The sequence below is a fragment of the Oryx dammah genome, unplaced genomic scaffold, assembly GCF_014754425.2.
Source record: "Oryx dammah isolate SB20612 unplaced genomic scaffold, SCBI_Odam_1.1 HiC_scaffold_29, whole genome shotgun sequence".
Taxonomy (NCBI): Eukaryota; Metazoa; Chordata; class Mammalia; order Artiodactyla; family Bovidae; genus Oryx; species Oryx dammah.
Window position 1 is genome coordinate 29,516,652 of NW_024070213.1, and position 21,324 is coordinate 29,537,975.

The window sequence follows — 21,324 nt, forward strand, 5'->3', positions numbered from 1 at the left end:
TCTAGGATTTCCAATTTTTTCTTCTAAGGAAAGATCAAGTTTGTATTAATAGATTAATCTCATTAAGTTGCCCTCATGTCATGAGGTTTGACTGAGTTTTAATAATTTTCTGGGGAAAATAGCCTTGAATGCAACATTATATAAATGGAATCTGAATATATAGGGTAACAGAAATACTAGCAAGATCCATTCTAAAGACCACAGGTGAAGAGCTAGAAATAATGAGTGAAATTGGTTTTGGTATGATTTCTGATCAATTACCCAAATTGGCAGAGGTAGTACAAGTGGTAGTTGAACAAACTCTAAAATGCAGATTTATAATTACATTCAATGCTGCTCAGAGATTTGGGTTTCACCTCAAGTTGATAGAGTTAATAAATTAAAGCCTTAATGCCTTGTTTAATATTTCATAAGAAAACTACATTTTGTTTTGCTGCTCAGTACTTAAAAGCAGTTTATTGTGGTTATTTTAGAACTATTTACATGGATTTTACCTATTTGTTTGTTTAATTTTATTTGCTTTTTGTTTTTAGGCCTATCACTTGCATTGGAAATTTGTTTTCCAATTAATAAATGACCCACTTGAAGGTACTATGTTGTGCTTAGTCTCTCAGTTGTGTCTGACTCTTGTGACCCCATGGACTGTAGCCCACCAGGCTCTTCTGTCCATGGGATTCTCAAAGTAACCATATGTGTGGCTTCCCAGGTGGCTCAGTGGTAAAGAATCCGCTTGCCAAACAGGAGATGAGATTTTGATCTCTAGGTCAGGAAGAAGATCCCCTGGAGAAATACATGGCAACCCAGTCCAGTACTCTTGCTTGGGAAATCCCATGGAGAGAGGAGCCTAGCGGGCTATACTGCATGGGGTTGCAAAAGAGTAGGACGTGACTTAGCGACTAAACAACCACCACATGTATATTATTTGAACTATAGTTTTCTTAAATAATTAGAATATGATAACATCTCAATAAAATTATGTAATTCATAAAAATTATAAATTAATAGGTAACATTAGACATTATGCACTTACTACATACTAGATACTATACTAGGCAGTCATTTTTTCAAGCTTACTTTAAATTTTTAATTAGAGAATAATTGCTTTATAACATTATGTTGTTTTCTGCTGTATAACAATGCAAATCAGCTATAAGTATACATACGTCTCCTCTCTCTTGAGCCTCCCTCCCACTCACCCCATCTCACCCCTCTATGTCGTCACAGAGCACCAAGCAGAGCTTCCTATGCTATAACAGCTATTTCCCACTAGCTGTCTGTTTTACACATGGCAGTGTATATATGGCAATTTATGTAATAACAGAGCTAGATGCCATAGATGGCACTCGTGGTAAAGAACCTGCCTGCCAATGCAGAAGACAGAAGAGACTCAGGTTCGATCCCTGGGTCGGGAAGATCCCCTGGAGAAGGGCATGTCAACCCACTCCAGTTGGTTGAATAATTTCTTGCCTGAAGAATCCCATGCACAGAGGAGCCTAGCAGGCTACAGTCCATAGGGTCACACAGAGTCAGACATGACTGAAGTGACTTCGCATGCACACACTCCATATCTAAATATTAGAGATATGGAAACTGAGGGACAGAAACATTAAATAAACTAAGATCATGTATCCAGTAAAATTGACTATAGTATCAGATACAGAGTTTGAATCAGTAAATCAAGCCTCTAGAAACCACATGCCTGACCACTATACTAGAGTTTATTAATGATTCTAAATGTACGTCAAGATCCTGTGATGCCATGAGGTGTGCAGTAGCCACACTTATTATGTGTATGTAGAACACAGGGCTAGATATTGTGGGTACCCAATAAACACTTGTTGAAAGGATGTATGAATGAAAGAGTGAATAGGTGAATTCAGGGATGAATATGTACTGATAAGATTTACTAGCAGAGAATTTGGCATTACAAACTCTGGCGTATAATTTAGTATACATTTTAAGGTAATTCCATAGCCAAAGTTGAAATATATGATTGATTTTTAACATTTACATAGCCTCTTCCAAGAAATTAAATTTTTCTTTTATTCCACAGTTTTCAAAGATGTTAAAACTCAGTTTAGTCTCTCAGTCATGTCCGACTCTTTGCAACTTCATGGACTGAAGCACGCCAGGCTTCCCTATCCATCACCAACTCTCGGAGCTTGTTCAAACTCATGTCCGTCGCATTAATGATGCCATTCAACCATCTCATCCTCTGTCTTCCCCTTCTCCTTCTTCAATCTTTCCAAGCATCAAGGTCTTTTCCAGTGAGTCAGTTATTTGCATCAGGTGGCCAGAGTATTGGAGTTTTAGCTTCAGCATCAGTCCTTCCAGTGAATATATATTCAGGACTGATTTCCTTTAGGATTGATTGGCTTGATCTCCTTGCAGTCCAAAGGATGCTCAAGAGTCTTCTCCAACACCACAATTCAAAAGCATCAATTCTTCAGCACTCAGCTTTCTTTATAGTCCAACTCTCACATCCATACATGACTACTGGAAAAACCATAGCTTTGACTAGATGGACCTTTGTTGGCAAAGTAATGTCTCTGCTTTTTAGTATGCTGTCTAGGTTGGTCATAGCTTTTCTTCCAAGGAGCAAACATCTTTTAATTTCATGGCTGCAATCACCATCTGCAGTGATTTTCGAGCCCCCCTCCCAAAATAAAACTGTCACTGTTTCTATTGTTTCCCCACCTATTTCCCATGAAGTGATGAGACCAGATGCCATGGTCTTAGTGTTTTGAATGTTGAGCTTTAAGCCAACTTTTTCACTCTCCTCTTTTACTTTCATCAAGAGGCTCTTTAGTTTTTCTTCACTTTCTGACATAAGGGTGGTGTCAACTGCCTACCTGAGGTTATTGATATATCTCCCAGCAATCTTGAAAAATGGATTTTGGAGAAATAAGTCTACTGCATTAACTACTACCATGAGTCCCATGAAGACAAATCAAATCCTATGAGATTTTTTTTTTTTTCCTTACCAGTGTACTAGTTGTGGCCCCCAGGTGTCTCAGTGGTGAAGAATCTTCCTTCAATCCAGGAGACACAGTTTTGATCCCTGAACTGGGGAGATCTCCTGGAGTAGGAAATGGAAACCCATTCTAGTATTCTTGCCTGGAAAATTAATCCATGGGTCACAAAGAATCAGTCATGACTGAGCATGCATGAACATACACGTACTTAGTTGACCAAGTTAACCAAGACTGACACTTGGTTTGAACATAATAATTATTCATTGTTAAACATTTTACAGAGGAAAAGTGTATGATTCATAGTCAGCAGACCTAAATTTTGATCCATATTTAGCCACTAGCCTAGTGGTTGTGTTTTAATTTTACCTCTATTGACTCATAGCTATAAAAGAGGAGTCATACACATCCATTTTTTATAATGAAATAAAATAATGTATTAGAAAAACATTTAGAAACCTGTAAGCAATTTTTAAAAGTTTCTCAGAATGTGTTCCATGGAAAGTTGTTAATTTATTTTGAAAAAAGTGTTCTGTGATCAAGTATATTTAAAACATTAGTTGAATTGAGTTCCTTTGTTTAATACTTCACCAAACTTTAATAATGTTAATATGTCTTTGGATTATCCAAGTACTTATTATGCAAAATTTCACAAGTTTATTTTACAGTGTTGCCATTTCTTTATAAAATATTTCATAAGGAAACACTGTGTGTGTGTTAGTCACTCAGTCATGTCCAACTCTTTGCTACCCCATGGACTGTAGCTCACCAGGCTCTTCTGTCCCATGGGGATTCTCCAGAGAAGAATACTAGAATGGTTGCTATTCCCTGTTCCAGGGTATCTTTCCAACCCAGGTCTCCCACATTGCAGGCAGATTCTTTACTGTCTGAGCCACCAAGGAAGCCCATGAATACTGAGACAGTAGCCTATCACTTCTCCAGGGGATTTCCTGACTCAGAATGGAACCAGGGTCTGCTGCCTTGCAGGTGGGTTCTTTACCAGCTGAGCTACCAGAGAAGCCCTACTGGTTAAGCCCAAAACTGATGAGATTGCATTATTAGTAGTTTAGTACCCCAAATGCAAATCACTAAAAAATTCCATGTAATCAAGATATTCTGGATATATTAAATAAAAATAAAGGAAGCTTTGTAGCATTAATAGATACACATAGCTTTAGAGTAGTGATTGTAATTTTGATAACAGGGACAGAAATAGAATTATGGAAACATTCCCAATGTGTGGGAACATCGTTATCATCCTTATCAGAAAGAGATACAGGACTGACAGTCAGTAGAGAGGCTGGGATTTCAAACTCTAGAATATGTCTTTCTATTTGAAGTTTTCTCATTCCCCTATGTTTATGATATTTATACTGGCTGCTGAGTTGGAAAGCTGAGTTAGGTTCAGGGGTTTATTCTCTGCCAAGTGAATGGAATTTAGGTAGTTATCACCAACGGGGAAAAGAAAACATATCCCTTGATTTCAGTCATGTGTAGTGTTTTACTGTTTTCAGCCTCTCAGATCTTTCTAAGGGTAAATGCTAAAGAATCCTCTCTTTTTTTTTGCTAAATTGTCTGAAAAGTCAAGATGGGGAGAATAGGAGAAAGCTAAATTATTTGGGGAATAATAAAAAAGGAGATTTAGATATTGGGAAAGATCTCTGAGAAATGAAGATTAAGACTTTTAAGCCTGAAAAAAAAAAAAAGATTCATTTCTGCTCCCCAACCCAATCAATAAAAAGCAAGACATAGTAACAACCACCAAAATAAAAAAAGGTTTATGACAGCCGCTGAGATACGTGATGGATATTTTAGTGATGTAACTACATCCTGTCCCCACCTTAGACCTTCAGCAGTGTCCCCATCACTTGCTGATTCCTTGTAGAGTGGACTGAATTGGCTGTGGATGGATGTGATAAAGTGGTACTGGGTGAAGCTAGCCTGTGGTTGAGAACAGAGGTTGCTGATGGTATCTTGTTTACCCAGTGGAGGCTGATGGAGTCTCCCAGGAGGCCCATGGAAGTCTGGATTTGACTTGGGCCTTGGGCCAAAGTTGTTAAGAAAGTCCCTGAGGCTCCCACACATTGTCACCCAGCCCTCCAGGGCCCTTCGCTTGGATTTAGGGCCTCAAAAAACCTCATGCAAATGATATTGAAAAAGATTTACTCTCCTTTATAATTAAATTTACATATTTCCAGTTCCCTTACAGTAGAGCACAGCATAGCCTTGACCTTCTTACTCCACTGATAACAAGAGGCCAAGTAAAGAAACATCAAGGACTAGATAGGAATTGCTCTGCTCCACAGTATCCGTCACCCATCCTCTCATGCCTGGGATTGCCCTCCAGTGGGCCCTGCACTCAGGGGAATGAGTAGTCCAGGCCCATCTTCCCACATGGAATCCTAGAGAGCAAAAACGACTAAGGAGATTATAAAACAAATATGTCAAGGGAAGTATCCAAAGGGGACATGCCAAGGGTAAAGAAGAGCTTTAATGTGCTTATGAAATGGAAAGTCCTGGGCTTCTCATAGTAACTGCAGTTAAAAAGCAACCCCTGCTCTTATGCATTTTATGAGTCTTGAAAAAAAAAACCCACGTGTAAAGGGACAACACAATTATACTATGTACTGTGACTAATACAAGGGTGCCTTTGTGGCCTACGATATCAGTTCAGTTCAGTCACTCAGTCGTGTCCGACTCTGTGACCCCATGAATTGCAGCATGCCAGGCCTCCCTGTCCATCACCAACTCCCGGAGTTCACTCAGACTCACGTCCATCGAGTCAGTGATGCCATCCAGCCATCTCATCCTCTGTCATCCCCTTCTCCTCCTGCCCCCAATCCTTCCCAGCATCAAAGTCTTTTCCAATGAGTCAACTTTTCGCATGAGGTGGCCAAAGTACTGGAATTTCAGCTTTAGCATCATTCCTAAGAAATCCCAGGGCTGATCTCCTTTAGAATGGACTGGTTGGATCTCCTTGCAGTCCAAGGGACTCTCAAGAGTCTTCTCCAGCACACAGTTCAAAAGCATCAATTCTTCAGCGCTCAGCCTTCTTCACAGTCCAACTCTCACATCCATACATGACCACAGGAAAAACCATAGCCTTGACGAGATGGACCTTAGTCGGCAAAGTAATGTCTCTGCTTTTGAATATGCTATCTAGGTTGGTCATAACTTTTCTTCCAAGGAGTAAGCATCTTTTAATTTCATGGCTGCAGTCACCATCTGCAGTGATTTTGGAGCCCCCCCAAAATAAAGTCTGACACTGTTTCCACTGTTTCCCCATCTATTTCCCATGAAGTGATGGGACCGGATGCCATGATCTTCATTTTCTGAATGTTGAGCTTTAAGCCAACTTTTTCACTTTCCTCTTTTACTTTCATCAGAGGCTTTTTAGTTCCTCTTCACTTCCTGCCATAAGGGTGGTGTCATCTGCATATCTGAGGTTATTGATATTTCTCCCGGCAATCTTGATTCCAGCTTGTGTTTCTTCCAGTCCAGCCTTTCTCATGATGTACTCTGCATATAAGTTAAATAAGCAGGGTGACAATATACGGCCTATGGTATATGCTTCATAAATCCTGTTATAGTGAATAAAATTGAACTAGAGATTGGGGAAGGAAGAATCTCTGGTCCTTGAGTATTTCTCTAGATAGTGTACTTTGTTATTTTTAATTAATGGAGCTAATGATTAACATTTTTGGACAATTTCATACCAGAGGAAGGCAGTAACTTCCAAATAGAAACCTATGATTTCAAAGATGCTCTGTGGTGACCAAAATGGGAAGGAAATCCAAAAAGAGGGGATATATGTATACATAGGGCTGATTCACTTTGCTGTACAGTAGAAACTAACACAAAGTGGTAAAGCAACTAGACTTCTATAAATTTTTTTAAAAAATTCAATGAAATTTTAGCTGCAAGATGCTCTGCTGCTCTTCAGCTATCCCACTTCTGCTCCTGTCTCATGGTCTGGCACCTTCTGTGTCTTCTGTCTTGCTTGCCCCGCCCCTGGATGTCTGTATGTCAACTCTCCCACTTTATACAGATCTCTGATAAATCAGTGTCACTTTTTCAGAAAGGACTTCCCTGATCTTTGTTGTTGTTCAGTGGCTCAGTCATGCTTGACTCTTTGCGAACCCATGGACTGCAGCACACCAGGCTTCCTGTCCTTCACCATCTCCCAGAGCTTGCTGAAACTCATGTCCATTGAATCAGTGATGCCATCCAACCGTCTCATCCTCTGTTGTCCCCTTCTCCTACTGCCTTCAATCTTTCCCAGCATCAAGGTTTCTTCTTTTTTTTTTGCAAGGGGGGGTGGAGGGTGTGGGGCAGTTGGTGGGTCTCTTCTAATGAGTCAGCTCTTCATATCAGGTGGTCAAAATACTGGAGCTGGAGCTTCAGCTTCAGTATCAGTCCTTCTGATGAATATATAGGACTGATTTTCTTTAGGATTGACTGGTTTGGTCTCCTTGCAGTCCAAAGGACTCTCCAGAGTCATCTTCAACACCACAGTTCAAAAGCATCATTTCTTCAGTGCTCAGCCTTCTTTATGGTCCAACTCTCACATTCCTACTATCAGAAAAACCATAGTTTTGACTGTATGGACCTTTGTTGGGAAAGTAATGTCTCTGCTTTTTAATATACTGTCTAGATTTGTCATAGCTTTTCTTTCAATGAGCAAGCGTCTTTTAATTTCATGGCACGCATCTTAAATGTCACTTTTTCAGAAAGGACTTCCCTGATCTACTTACATAAAATTAGCTCCGTTGTCAGCCCCGACCTGCAGCTTCCCACCCATTCTCTATCCATTATGTTACTGTAGGCATCTTTATAGCTTTATCATCTCCTGGTTTATGTTTATTTATGTTCTATTTCTTTTCATTAAAATTGTAAGAGCCAAGAGAATACAGATGCATCTTGGTCAGTTCACTGATGATAGATTATGCCTAGAATAATTTCTTGCATATAATAGGCATGTAAGAAATATTTTTTCAGTGAATAGTATTAAATAAAAGGAGTTTTATGTTATACTTCCCTGTGTGTACTATACAGACTATATATATATATAAAATAAATATATATTATCCTATATAAATAATCTGATATAAATCATAGTGCATATATATTATTTTTATGTTTTCTAAATAGTAATTTTTTTAAATGCATTTATTTTTTACTGAAGTATAGTTGACTTAAACTGTATTAGCTTCAGGTGTACAGTAAAGTGATTCTGATATATATATATATATATATATATATATGAATAGTCCTGCAGTGAACATTGGGATGCATGTATCTTTTTGAATTATGGTTTTCTCTGGATATATTTCTTTGAGCCCCTTTTTTGGCGGGGGGAGGCAAGAATACTGGAGTGGGTTGCCATTCCCTTCTCCAGGAGACCTTCCCAACCCAGGGATTGAACCCAGGTCTCCCGCATTGTAGGCAGACGCTTTACCGTCTGAGCCACCAGGGAAGTCTGGATTTCTGCCCAGGAGTGGAGTTGTTGGATCATATGGTGTGTGCTCAGTCGTGTCCAACTCTGCAACTCCATGGACTGCAGCCCACCAGGGTCCCCTGTCCATAGTCTTTTACAAGCAGGAACACTAGCGAAGGTGATATGGTAGCTCTATTTTAGTTTTTTAAGGACCCTCCCTACTGTTCTCCATTGTGGCTGTACCAATTTACATTCCCACCCACAGTGAAGAGAAAGGTTCCATATTCTCCACACCCTCTTCAGCATTTGTTATTTGTAGACTTTTTGATGAAGGCCATTCTGACCTGTGTAACATGATACCTCATTTTAGTTTTAATTTGCATTTTGCTGATACTTACTGATGTTGAGCATCTCTTTTTGTGCCTTTTGTCCATCTGTATGTCTTCTTTGCAGAAATGTATGTTTAGGTCTTCCACCCATTTTTTGAGTTGTAGGAGCTGTTTGTATATTTTAGATATTGATCCATTGTTGGTTGTATCATTTGCAAATATTTTCTCCCATTCTGTGGGTTTTCAACAAATGACGTAAAAGAATGGTTTACTTGAGAGTAATGTGAGGATAACCGTGTGACTGTTACCCTCCATCATTATATTTTTTCATATTTGAAACCTCTTGCCTCTGAAAGACATGCAAAGAATATATATATATATATATATATGTTTTAAATTTTGCATTCAGTTTTGGTTTCCTACAGCTTTCATCCCTTTAGTAATAGCTCTGGTGATGCTTTTTCACCCAAGAAGTCCTTAAAAGGACATTCATGATTATAGTAACACACAAAAAACAATAGGAGAACGTAGCACAGGGAAAAATATAAACGAGAAAGGAAACTATTTTGCCTACAGAAACACACATTCAGCTATCTGCATTTCTCATATTATTAAAAATATCTTTGCTTGGTTGAAACCATTTTGTTTCCATGCTAACTTCTCATTTGCTTCCCCTGTGAACTTTTTAAATTCCAAGTTTGGCAGCAGTTTTGTTTTCCTTGGAACTGAGTACTGTGTAACATTCTGTTAGCTAAAGGCAGTGATGTAGAAATTGATTATTAAAAATAAAAGAGGAATTTATTTCATAAGGATGAAAATTAGTGTCAAGGAAGTTAAGATTTTCAAAATGCTTTACAAAGCAAATTATGTTTCTTGCAAGGAAGTATATTTTGTTTCCTGGGAATAAATTTAAGCATCTTCTTTTTACCCATTCTGATTAATGGGAACTGAGAATGAAGGAAAGGTATACAGTTTTAAAGAGAATTCCTTCTGTTTGCCATGTGTAGTCATAAACTTGGTGACCTGTATGTCCTCAAACATCCTGGCTAGATGTTTATTAAAATATTATTACCCAGAGAATTAAGAAGCCCTGTATTCTTTATCAAACAGAATATATTTGAATTTCCCGTTTATTATTTATGTTTTAGTCTTACTTTCTCTCTCTCTCTCTCCTGTATTTTTAGAACTTTTGTATAACAGATTATAAAATCAGAATTCCTTCTCCAAAAAGAGTATCATATCATATTAATAAACTTTCTGTCTCTTTTCCCAGAGTGGCCTAGGTATCATACTGCTGTTCACTTATCTTGAACATTTAGTCCATATAAATTCAATTGCAAAAAGAAAAAAAAAAGATTCCACAAATCTACTTCTGTTCCTCATTGTCAGTGCATGACCCATTTCTATCTTTCATCTAATCACATGATAATATCAAATGACTACGTTGGACAGCTGCACCTTAACACTGATTCTACCTGGTGATTCAAAGGAAGTTTTGACTTTCTTACTGGTGTGACATCAACATCAATTTGCACGGAATTCTGTAGTTCATTGACTTATGATGCAAGTTCTCTTCTTCAGTATTTATTATAACTATTTTTTTTTCATTTGTCTGATCATTAGTAAAGAGAGTGGGGCTAGGGAGGTATTGCTGTGCTTTCTAAAACTTATAGTCTACGGTTCTGCTTTAATGGGAATACTGATGAGCAGTCAAATGCTTCATTTTAATTTAAATAGTCTGTAGTATTAAATAAGTCAGGCAGTTTTTCATACGATGAATAGCTTTTTAAAAAATGATACTGAAAGAATGGTGTTCATTTTAGTCTTGGATCCATGATCCGAGGGCAGTGGTGTAAAATAAATAATGTAAACAGTGTAAACATTTCAGATGCTATCATCTACGAATATGAAGCTGATCCTCACTCACCCCTCACCTGTGCTGGGTATGCAATGATCTTGGGAAGGAATAGAGGCCTGATACCCTAACCAGTACCCCCACCCCCGGCCAACCTCTTTCTCAGCATTTAATAAACAAATGCAAGAAAATACTATAGTAAACCTCATACATTCAACACTGAAATAATGTTAAATTTTGGCTCAAATTACTTTAATGAAAAATAGGATTTTAATGATAAAGCCCCTTGTATGATTTCCTCAAGTCCAAAGGGACAAAAATCTTTGTTACTTTCCTTTCCCTCTCTTATTGCATGTCTTATTGAATAGAAGATATTCCAGCATCTCATTCACTACTTCCGAATTAATTATTTTAAAAAAATTTTGCATAGCATATAGATTACTGTAACTTTTAATTACCTTTAAAAAAGTAGCAGCAGTATCATTTTGAAATACTACCATCATGCTTGGTCAACTCAGATTTTTAAAAAATATTATAATAATTGTATTAATTGGAATTCCCTGGTGGCTCAGATGGTAAAGAATCTGCCTGTTATACAGGAGACCCGGGTTTAATCCCTGGGTTGGGAAGGTCTCCTGGAGAAGGGAATGACAACCCACTCCAATATTCTTGCCAGACTTCAATGGACAAAGGAGCCTGGTGGGCTACAACAGTCCATGGGGTCACAAAGAGTCAGACATGACTGAGCAACTAACAAACACACACACACAATGATAAGTATATAATGATACAATGAAATAGAATTCCTTTGGCCTAAATCTTTCTCATTAGTCTATTGCATACTGCAAGGAAATAACTCTGTCTGATATATTATTTAGTATAATTACTATTTTATAGTTTATTTTTAAAAGTCAGAGAGTGAAACTATTGGAAGTTTATAAGTTTTAGTTTATAAATTATCAAATTCTCTTCTGTTGTAAGTGAAGACCCAAATGAGTCACATTTGGAATGTTTTTATTGTTTGACTAAAAGTTATTTTTAGGAGAGTTAATGGCAGAGGGCAGTGAATCCCAAGTTTTTCTTATTTTAGTTCTGATCTTGGAGAAATGTTATGTTCTTGACTTAGCACCTGTCATCATTAAATATTCTCCCTTAAATTAGCATAAATGGATTACAAATTATGTTTGTTATTTATTTACTTCTTTTTGTTTTTATACTCATGCATAGGCACCCCACTTCAGTACTCTTGCCTGGAAAATCCTATGGATGGAGGAGCCTGGTGGGCTGCAGTCCACGGGGTCGCTAAGAGTCGGACATGACTGAGCAACTTCACTTTCACTTTTCACTTTCATGCATTGGAGAAGGAAATGGCAACCCACTCCAGAGTTCTTGCCTGGAGAATCCCAGGGATGGGGGAGCCTGGTGGGCTGCCGTCTATGGGGTCGCACAGAGTCAGACACGACTGAAGCTACTTAGTAGCAGCAGCAGCAGCAGCAGCATAGTAGAATTTACCATTACCCTGCTAGTGTAAATTCACTAGCAAGAAGATGATGGTCATAACAATGTTTTATAAACTGTTTTCTTGTGAAGACCTAGACAAAATAGTGAGAGAGGAAGAAGTAGGCCTTCTGCTTAAAAATCATTTTTCTCTTATCAGTCTAATACCCAAGTTTATCATCTCTTTATAGTTGCCAAAAACAAGCAACTCATCTCCCTATTATAAATCAAAGTCTCCCAAAATTTCAGTAAGATGACTGAAATGTGTCAATTATTTTGATGGTTCTAGTGAGTGAATCAGACTGTTTCATTGATTGCTTAACATTTAATCTTATAATTAACTTTAAATTAGCATTAATGAATATTTACTGGCAGATGTATGCCAATAAATCTACAAATTGAAAAATTAAAGCATTAAGGACAGATCACCTATGCAAGCATTCAATTTTACATGATGACTGTCTTCGTCTAATTCACCCAGGATTGTGTGCTAGCCAAACTATACTTAAATCATTACAGTAATTTCAAGGCTTATAATAATTGACTATCTTATTAAAAATGAGTAATTTAAAATTACTTAATTGTGTTTTTCACTTATTATACCATGAGCATTTCTCATGTAACTTTTAAAGCTTCTAAAAGCCAAATTTTAATTGCTATATTTTTTTCTTTTATATACTATAATGTTTTGAATAACTCCCCTTATGTTGGACAGCACAGTGTAACTACCAGATTTTTACAATTTTATTTACTGATCAGAGGGTATGGATATTTAATAGTATATAGTATGTATTAAAATTAACATATATGTTGTTTGTCTATATAAGTGTGTTGTATATATATGCATATATATCTCAGTATATATGTTTTCTATATAATAACTATATATGTACACTTATCTCCCTAAATCCTCACCTAATATTCAACGTAAGAAATTTTCAAATAAAGTAGGCAACAGTAGTTTTTTGTTATTGTTTATCCTGTTTCTTTCACTTCTAATAAAATTAGTTGTTTCCCATAAACCTCTTGACTTGATATTTATTGTGTAAATTGTCCTTATCCTTTCTTCCAGTTATCTACTAGGGTTGTATTTCTTTAAAATGTGTAGAGTTCTTAGTAGACTGAAGATGTTATTCTTTACCTACCATTTACTGTCGATATTTTACCAGTGTGACATTTGTGAAGGCACTTGAAGATTTCAGGTATCCTGATCAGTTGATCTGACTTTTTTTTTAATTTGGAAATTCTTTTTTTTTTATTCCAAGATAGTACGAGTATTTGTTTTCATTTTGTTCTAATAGTTACAGTTTAATCTTTTTAAAATAACTCTTTTTATCTACTGTTTTTAATATAGGTTCGGCTCTATATTTTTTTCTTTTTTCCATTGATTGAATAATTCATCAAAAACTCATTAATTTTTGTATTTTCTTTTTCATGTTTTGTTACTACATGTACTTGAATTTATTTCAGAACTGTCCACTACATTTCATTCATTTATATTTTGAGTCATGAAGCATTATCCTATAATTTGAATTAAATTTTAAGATTTTAATATGCTTTAATAACCACTAGGGCATATTTATCCCTTCTGATATTTTGATTCTTATTCTCTCAGATAAAATTTGGGTTCTTTTTTTTTCAATATCTTTTAAAAATGCAAGCAACTTTTGATTGAAATTGAGTTAAACCTATAAATTTATTTGGGTAGAAATGAACATAATTTTATTGAATTTTCTCAAACAGGAGCATTTTATGTTCATCAGTGAAGCTTTACCATTTTCTGTGTATGATTATCAAACATTTCTTGATAATGTTCAAAAGCATTTTACTTTTTGTTGCTATTATGAACAGTTTCTTTGTCTTTTGTTGTCAAAGTCAATGCAATTGAATAGAAAACTAATATATATAAACATGCTTTACAATATGTCTTGTTAGCATGACAGCTTCTTATTGGTAAGGAGTTCTTTCAGTGGTACACATGACTAGTGAGTGACTAGACAGAGAAATGGAATTTTATTCCTCTTAGTTGATACTTGCATTTTCTTAATATTCTTCATGGTAAATGTTATTTTTGGCAAATAAATATCATGATCTGAAGCAAAGTAGCTCAGTGCTGTTACAGTTCTGGAAATAACTTGATAATGTCTTATAGTCTGTGTTTTTATAAAAATCTATATTTGTAACTTTGGGGGTGTATTTCAGATTAAATAATTTTTGCTCCTTAGTACTCTCATATTTTTATGATTTATAAACACAGAATTTAAAATTATTGAAATATTTTGGCCTTCTGGTTCTTATCATTTCTAACAGTAGGCTCGGCTACACTAGTAGATTTCTGCAGGATGTTTTGTTAATAAACTACAAGCTTAATACCATGTAAATAAAGCTTAACATGGTTTAACATCTCTCTAGAATGTTCCTGACACAGACTAGGAAAGCTATATATTAGCAGACTTGTTTAGTCACATAGTGATATTAAAATATCTTCAAAACAACAAGTAATTGAAATATTAGCTATCAAGTCAGAAGTAGATTTTTTTTTCAGTCTGCTTGCAGGACACAAGTTAACCTTAAAAATGCATTCTAATATACAGTAGGTACAGACAAATAATTTTTGATTCCACTATACAAGGTACTTAGAATAGTTAAAATCATACAGTCAGAAAGTGCATTGTTAGATACAGGGAGTAGGGGTTAGGTTGGGGAGAACTTAGTGTTTAATGGGGACAGTTTCAGTTGAGGAAAGTGAAAGATTAGGGAGATGGCTGATGGTGAGAGTTGCACAACAATGTGAATATACTTAGTATCATATAAATATACAGTTAAATATGGTTAAAATAGTATATTATGTGGTTTTTACCATAATAAAGAAATTTTTTAAAAAGGTGTATTACTTTAGATATGTTAATTTATATTCATGTGGGCTATTTAATACCTTACTGTTAAAACATAGGTTTCAAAAAGCCTGCTGCTGCTGCTAAGGTAGACACTTCAGTTGTGTCCGACTCTGTGTGACCCCGTAGATGGAAGCCCACCAGGCTCCCCTGACTCTGGGATTCTCCAGGATAGTACACTGGAGTGGCTTGCCATTTCCTTCTCCAAGGCATGAAAGTGAAAAGTGAAAGTCACTCAGGCGTGTCTGAATCTTAGTGATCCCATGGACTACAGCCCACCAGGCTCCTACATCCATGAAAGAGTAGAAACTGTTTAATTTAATTTACTGTCAAGAATTTGCTGGCAAGATTTTAACTGGCAAGAATACACAGAAGAACTATACAAAAAAGATCTTCATGACCCAAATAATCACGATGGTGTGATCACTCACCTAGAGCCAGACATCCTGGAAAGCGAAGTCAAGTGGGTCTTAGGAAGCATCACTATGAACAAAGCTAGTGGAGGTGATGGAATTCCAGCTGAGCTATTTCAAATCCTGAAAGAGGATGCTGTGAAAGTGCTGTACTCAATATGCCAGCAAATTTGGAGAACTCAACAGTGGCCACAGAACTGGAAAAGGTCAGTTTTCATTCCAGTCCCAAAGAAAGGTAATGCCAAAGAATGTTCAAACTACTGAACAATTGCACTCATCTCACATTCTGGCAAAGTAATGCTCAAAATTCTCCAAGCCAGGCTTCAACAGTACATGAACTGTGAACTTCCATCTGTTCAAGATGGATTTAGAAAAGGCAGAGGAACGGAGGTCAAATTGCCAACATCCGCTGGATCATGGAAAAAGTAAGAGAGTTCCAGAAAAACATCTACTTCTGCTTTATTAACTACGCCAAAGCCTTTGACTGTGTAATCACAACAAACTGTGGAAAATTATCCAAGAGATGGGAATACCAGACCACCTGACCTGACTCTTGAGAAATCTGTATGCAGGTCAGGAAGCAACAGTTGGAACTGGACTTGGAACAAGAGACTAGTTCCAAATCGGGAAAGGAGTACATCAAGACTATGTATTGTCATCCTGCTAATTTAACATATATGAAGAGTACATCATGAGAAATGCTGGGCTGGATGAAGCACAAGCTGGAAGCAAGATTGCCAGGAGAAATATCAGTAACCTCAGATATGCAGATGACACCACCCTCATGACAGAAAGCAAAGAAGAACTAAAGAGCTTCTTGATGAAAGTGAAAGAGGAGAGTGAAAAAGTTGGCTTAAAACTCAACATTCCGAAAATGAAGATCATGGCATCCAGTCCCATCACTTCATTTCAAATAGATGGGGAAACAGTGGAAACAGTGACAGACTTTATTTTGCATGGCTCTAAAATCACTGCAGATGGTGACTGCAGCCATGAAATTAAAAGACGCTTGCTCTTAGAAGAAAAATTATAAACAACCTAGACAGCATATTAAAAAGCAGAGACATTACTTTGCCAACAAGGGTCCATCAAAGTTAATGGTTTTTCCAGTAGTCATGTATAGATGTGAGGGTTGGACTATAAAGAAAGCTGAGTGCCAAAGAATTGATGCTTTTGAACTGTGATGTTGAAGAAGACTCTAGAGAGTCCCTTGGAGTGCAATGAGAGCAAGCCAGTCCATCTTAAAGGAAATCAATCTTGAATATTCTTTGGAAGAACTGATGCTGAAGCTGAAACTCCAATAGTTTGGTCACCTGATGCAAAGAACTGAGTCATTTGAAAAGACCCTGATGCTGGAAAAGATTGAAGGCAGATGGAGAAGGAGATGACAGAGGATAAGATGGTTGAATGGCATCACCAACTCGATGGAAATGAGTTTAAGTAAGCTCCGGGAGTTGGTGATGAATATGGAAACCTGGTCTGCTGCAATCCATGGGGTCACAAAGAGTCAGACATGACTGACTGACCTGAACGGAATTTACTGTCATTACTATATTGTCTTGACCTCTGGGACTTTCAAGGGAACACTAGTGGTAAAGAACCCTCCTACCAGTATAGGAGTCATAAGAGAAGCAGGTTTGATCTCTGGGTTGGGAAGATTCCCTGGAGGAGGGCATGGCAACTCACTCTAGTACTCTTATCTGGAGAATCCCGTGGATAGAGGAGTCTGGCAGGCTAAAGCTATTTAATACTTTACTATTAAAACATAGGTTTCAAAAGTCTATTATTCTATAAAAGAAAGACTATAAATTGTTGACATATAAAATAGGTATCATTTAATTTACTATCATTATTATATTGTCTTACAGCTCATGGGGCATTCAGAATGGGACCACAAACGAGGGCCACGAGGATCACAGGTAAGTTTCTTTTCCTTTTTTGCATTTTGTTGCTTAACACGTGGAGCCATGACTTTTCTAAAACTCAAGAAATAAGGACAGAGAAGAGGCACAGCAGTCATGCCATTTGTTTTTATTTTACTTAGCTGTAATTAAAGTCTGATTTCAGATCCCAAGGGCAGATATCAGTATATTCCTCTGAAGGGCTTTCTAGTATCCCAGATTTGATATGTTCGTGTTCCTCTCAATAGAGATTTTATATTCATCTTGCCTCTACAGAATTTATTTTGATCAGCAACCTACTCTCTTGATTTTATTCACTTCCTTTGATAATTTTTCTATGTATTTCTTCTTGTCTCTATCTTCCTGGTTTTGGTTAAATATTTTGAAATATAATCACATTAAACCCTGAACTAATTACAGATTTTATCTCTAAATGAACTGTCTTCATCTTAGGGAAATAGAAAGATGAAAGGACCTATTGTTTAGGAAAAGAAACAAATTATAAACCTTTCTATATTACCAGACTGTTCTCATTGTCTTACTTTATGTCTTAGGCAAGGAGAAATCTTCCATGACGCATTTATGCTTTTTAATGACCTAATTAGACAATGTGGATTTGTTTTGCTTTCATAATTACTTTGCCTGACAGAATAAAGGCTGAATTTTACACTGAGAAAATTATCTTTGCTCCTAGGGTACTTTGTGAAGAAATAGAAAAATCAGTTTTCTCTTAGTTGCCTGCACTTACCTGACTGTAAACATACCAAATAAAAGATAACACTAAAAATATGGTTAAGAGAAAGAGAATTGGATGTGCAGTACTGCATATGAAAAATCATTTTGAAATATGAAATTCTCCCCAGGGTTTTACCAAGCTGACATGACCTGTGCTGTCATTAAGTTTTCATGGATAACAGCTTAATTTAGGTCACTGAGAAAGTACAACCAAGTCAGTCAGTTGTTTTTAGTGGCAAGGTTAATAGCTGTGTTTTCCTTTTTGTCTGATATCAATTTGATGAGTAGATAATATAAATCAGTCCAATTAAATCCACATTATCCAAAAGAATTTATGCCTCACTTTACCTTACTCGTACTTCTCTATTTTCTACATCAACTCGCCCTCTGTACCCATTTAATATCTTAAATCAGAATTTGCTGCCAGATTGGTAATGAATACATGGTTAATTATTTGTAATTCTAGATCTATCAAAGGTAAAGATGAGCACCAGCAAGAAACCCCAGGTTTCTGGGATAAGGGGGCTTCCCAGGTAACATAGTGGTAGAGAATCCATCTGTCAATGCAGGAGATACAAGAGACGTGGGTTTGATCCCCTGGCTCAGGAAAATCCCCTGGAGGAGAAAATGGCAACCCATTCCAGTATTCTTGCCTGAGATAGTCCATGGACAGAGGAGCCTGGTGGGCTACAGTCCATGGGATCACAAACAGTTGGACATGATTTAGCAACTAAACAACAACAATAGAGTATACCTATATCTCACCTTGATTCTCAACTCAGATAAAAATTCTCAATGTCAAAAGCAAAAACAGTACATATACATATAACTGATTCAGATTGTTGTGTGGCAAAAACCTACACAACATTGTAAAGCAATTATAAAAACCAATACAGAATTGTAAAGTAAAATAAAAAATAAATAAATAAGAAAAAAAAGTGTTTTAAAAAGCAAGAACACATACCCAAACATTAAAAAGATACCAATTACAACAGAATAGTTTATTTGGAAATTCAAGATAAGTTAAGCACAGAGTAAAACCTCTAATTCTAATTCCCCACCAGAGCGGGGAAATAAGACACTGTATTTATGTTTTAGATCATTGATCTTTTCTTATCTTGCTATTACTTCCTTGAACAATATGTCTAAAGCCTTTTAGCCATTTGAAGGGAATTGCTGACTGCATTTGAATACAGACCTCTAAGTATTTTAAAATACCACAAGGCCTCATTCAAATACCATCTCTTTAGGAAAAGATTTAGTTTAATTGAAGACAGGTTTTTGACCACTTACTACGTGGACGGCACTGTGGTAGGTCTCAGTCTGAGGTAAAACTGAGTGACAAGTTTATTGTGTTCTGAGAGCTTACAAGGTATAGTTGAAAATAGAGCAATACTTGAGTAGATAATGTGCCTATAAGGCAAAGTGGTAGATGTAAAATTAATTATATAAACAAAGTATGATAAGAGTTTATGTGGAACAGATTGTTGATTTATGCCTAGTAGAAATGGGAAAAATGGTGTCTGAGGTGAGCCTTCAAGATTGTGTTACAAGATTTTAGAAGCGTAAAGAAGGAAAGGAAAAAGCCTGAGGAAAATGTCTGAACTGGTAAAGTGTGGGGTTGTTTGGATATGTGTGAACTTTCTTTATAACTGCTTTATAAAACCTGACTGGCTAGGGACCGTTGCAGGAACCCCTGTGAAGGAATGATCCAGAGAATGTCATTTTTTATTGATTAGATGAGGAAGAAGTAAGGAGGGTCAGGAGTTTGAAATCCTGTACTTCACAGATGAGTGCCAGTAACCCAGGCCTGTTCACAGGGAAAATAATGAGGTTAGTGTTCACAATGTTGAGTGAGAAGCGAAGATGACAATCCCAAAAGGGAATTTCAGATGGATACTTGAGATGCTGTTCTGGGCTCTGTTCTCTGGTGGCTCAGCAGTAAAACATTTGCCTGCAATGCAGAAGTCCGTCTACAATGCAGGAGACACAGTTGTGATCCCTGGGTCAGGAAGATCCCTGGGAGAAGGAAATGGCAACCCACTCCAGTATTCTTGCCTGGGAAATTCCATGGACAGAGGAGCTTGGAGAGCTCCAGTCCATGGGGTCACAAGAGCTGGATATGACTTAGTAACTGAAGCACCACCACAGACAGATGAGAGCAGAAGATGTCAACTAAAGAGTACCCAGACATCCATATGATAATAGAGTTACATCAGGCAACAGATCCCAGAAGAAGAACATGAAAAGAGAAAAACAGAAGAAAGGCTGATTCTTGAGGGAGGCTCAGCATACGGGCTGAGAGGAGCCTGGGGAGGGAGTTAAAACATACACACAGGCTCAGTGGAGACAGAGGAAGGGGAGCTAATTGCAGAATTGAAAGTAGTGAGCATGCTGACAAGCTACACTCAAAAGAGGGCTGAGGCCACAAACACAGGCTCAAGAAAAAAAAAAAAAAAAAAAAAAACCATGGGAAATGCTGTTGAATGTAGCGATGAGCAGGGCATTGGTGGGCTCTGAGAATGCACTTTCAGTAAAGCAGTGATGGAAAGCAGAATACAGAAATTAAGAAGAGAATTAGTGTGAGGTGGGGCTTCCCTGGTGGCTTAGTTGGTAAAGAATCTGCCTGCAATGCAAGAGATCTAGGTGGGGTCCCTGGGTCAGGAAGATCCCCTGGGTCAGGAAGATCCCTTGGAGAAGGGAATGGCTCGCCCAGTCCAGTATTCTTTCCTGGAGAATTCTATGGACAGAGGACCCTAGCAGACTACATACAGTCCATGGGGTCGCAAAGAGTCAGACATGACTGAATGACTAACACATTCACTTAACTTTCACTTTTTGGTGTGAGATACTGGAAAGGTCTCTTGGAGGAGTTTAGTTTTAAAAGAAAAGTAGAATTAAGAAAGAGGTGAAAAATGACAAGGTCCCAGTATATGGCAGTGAACTATATTTGATATCCTTTGATTAACCATAATGGTAAAGAATATAAAAAAGAATGATGATGGTTTAGTTGCTAAGTCATGTCACACTCTTGAGACCCCATGGACCATTCAATATCCTGTGATTAACCATAATGGTAAAGAATATAAAAAAGAATGTATGTGTGTATAACTGAATCACTTTGCTGTAGAGCAGAGATTAATACAACATTGTAAATCAGCTATACTTCAGTAAAAAAAGAAATAGCAATAGAAGTGAGGAAATTTTTTCTGTGCCAAGGTGAGATATATGTCTTAATAACTGTTAATGGCAAAGAGAATCAGTGTAGAGGAGAAAACACTGGAAGTTCTC

General features: G+C 37.1%; 1 protein-coding gene across 1 annotated transcript in view; it reads left to right on the top strand.

The window, feature by feature from the left end:
* PDE3A (phosphodiesterase 3A) overlaps positions 1-21,324 on the top strand; it is a 366,473-nt gene that overhangs the window by 199,341 nt on the left and 145,808 nt on the right. Inside the window, exon 2 of the mRNA XM_040235298.1 lies at positions 17,266-17,316. Coding sequence (XP_040091232.1) covers positions 17,266-17,316 — 51 coding nt within the window. The remainder of the gene's footprint in view (positions 1-17,265; positions 17,317-21,324) is intronic.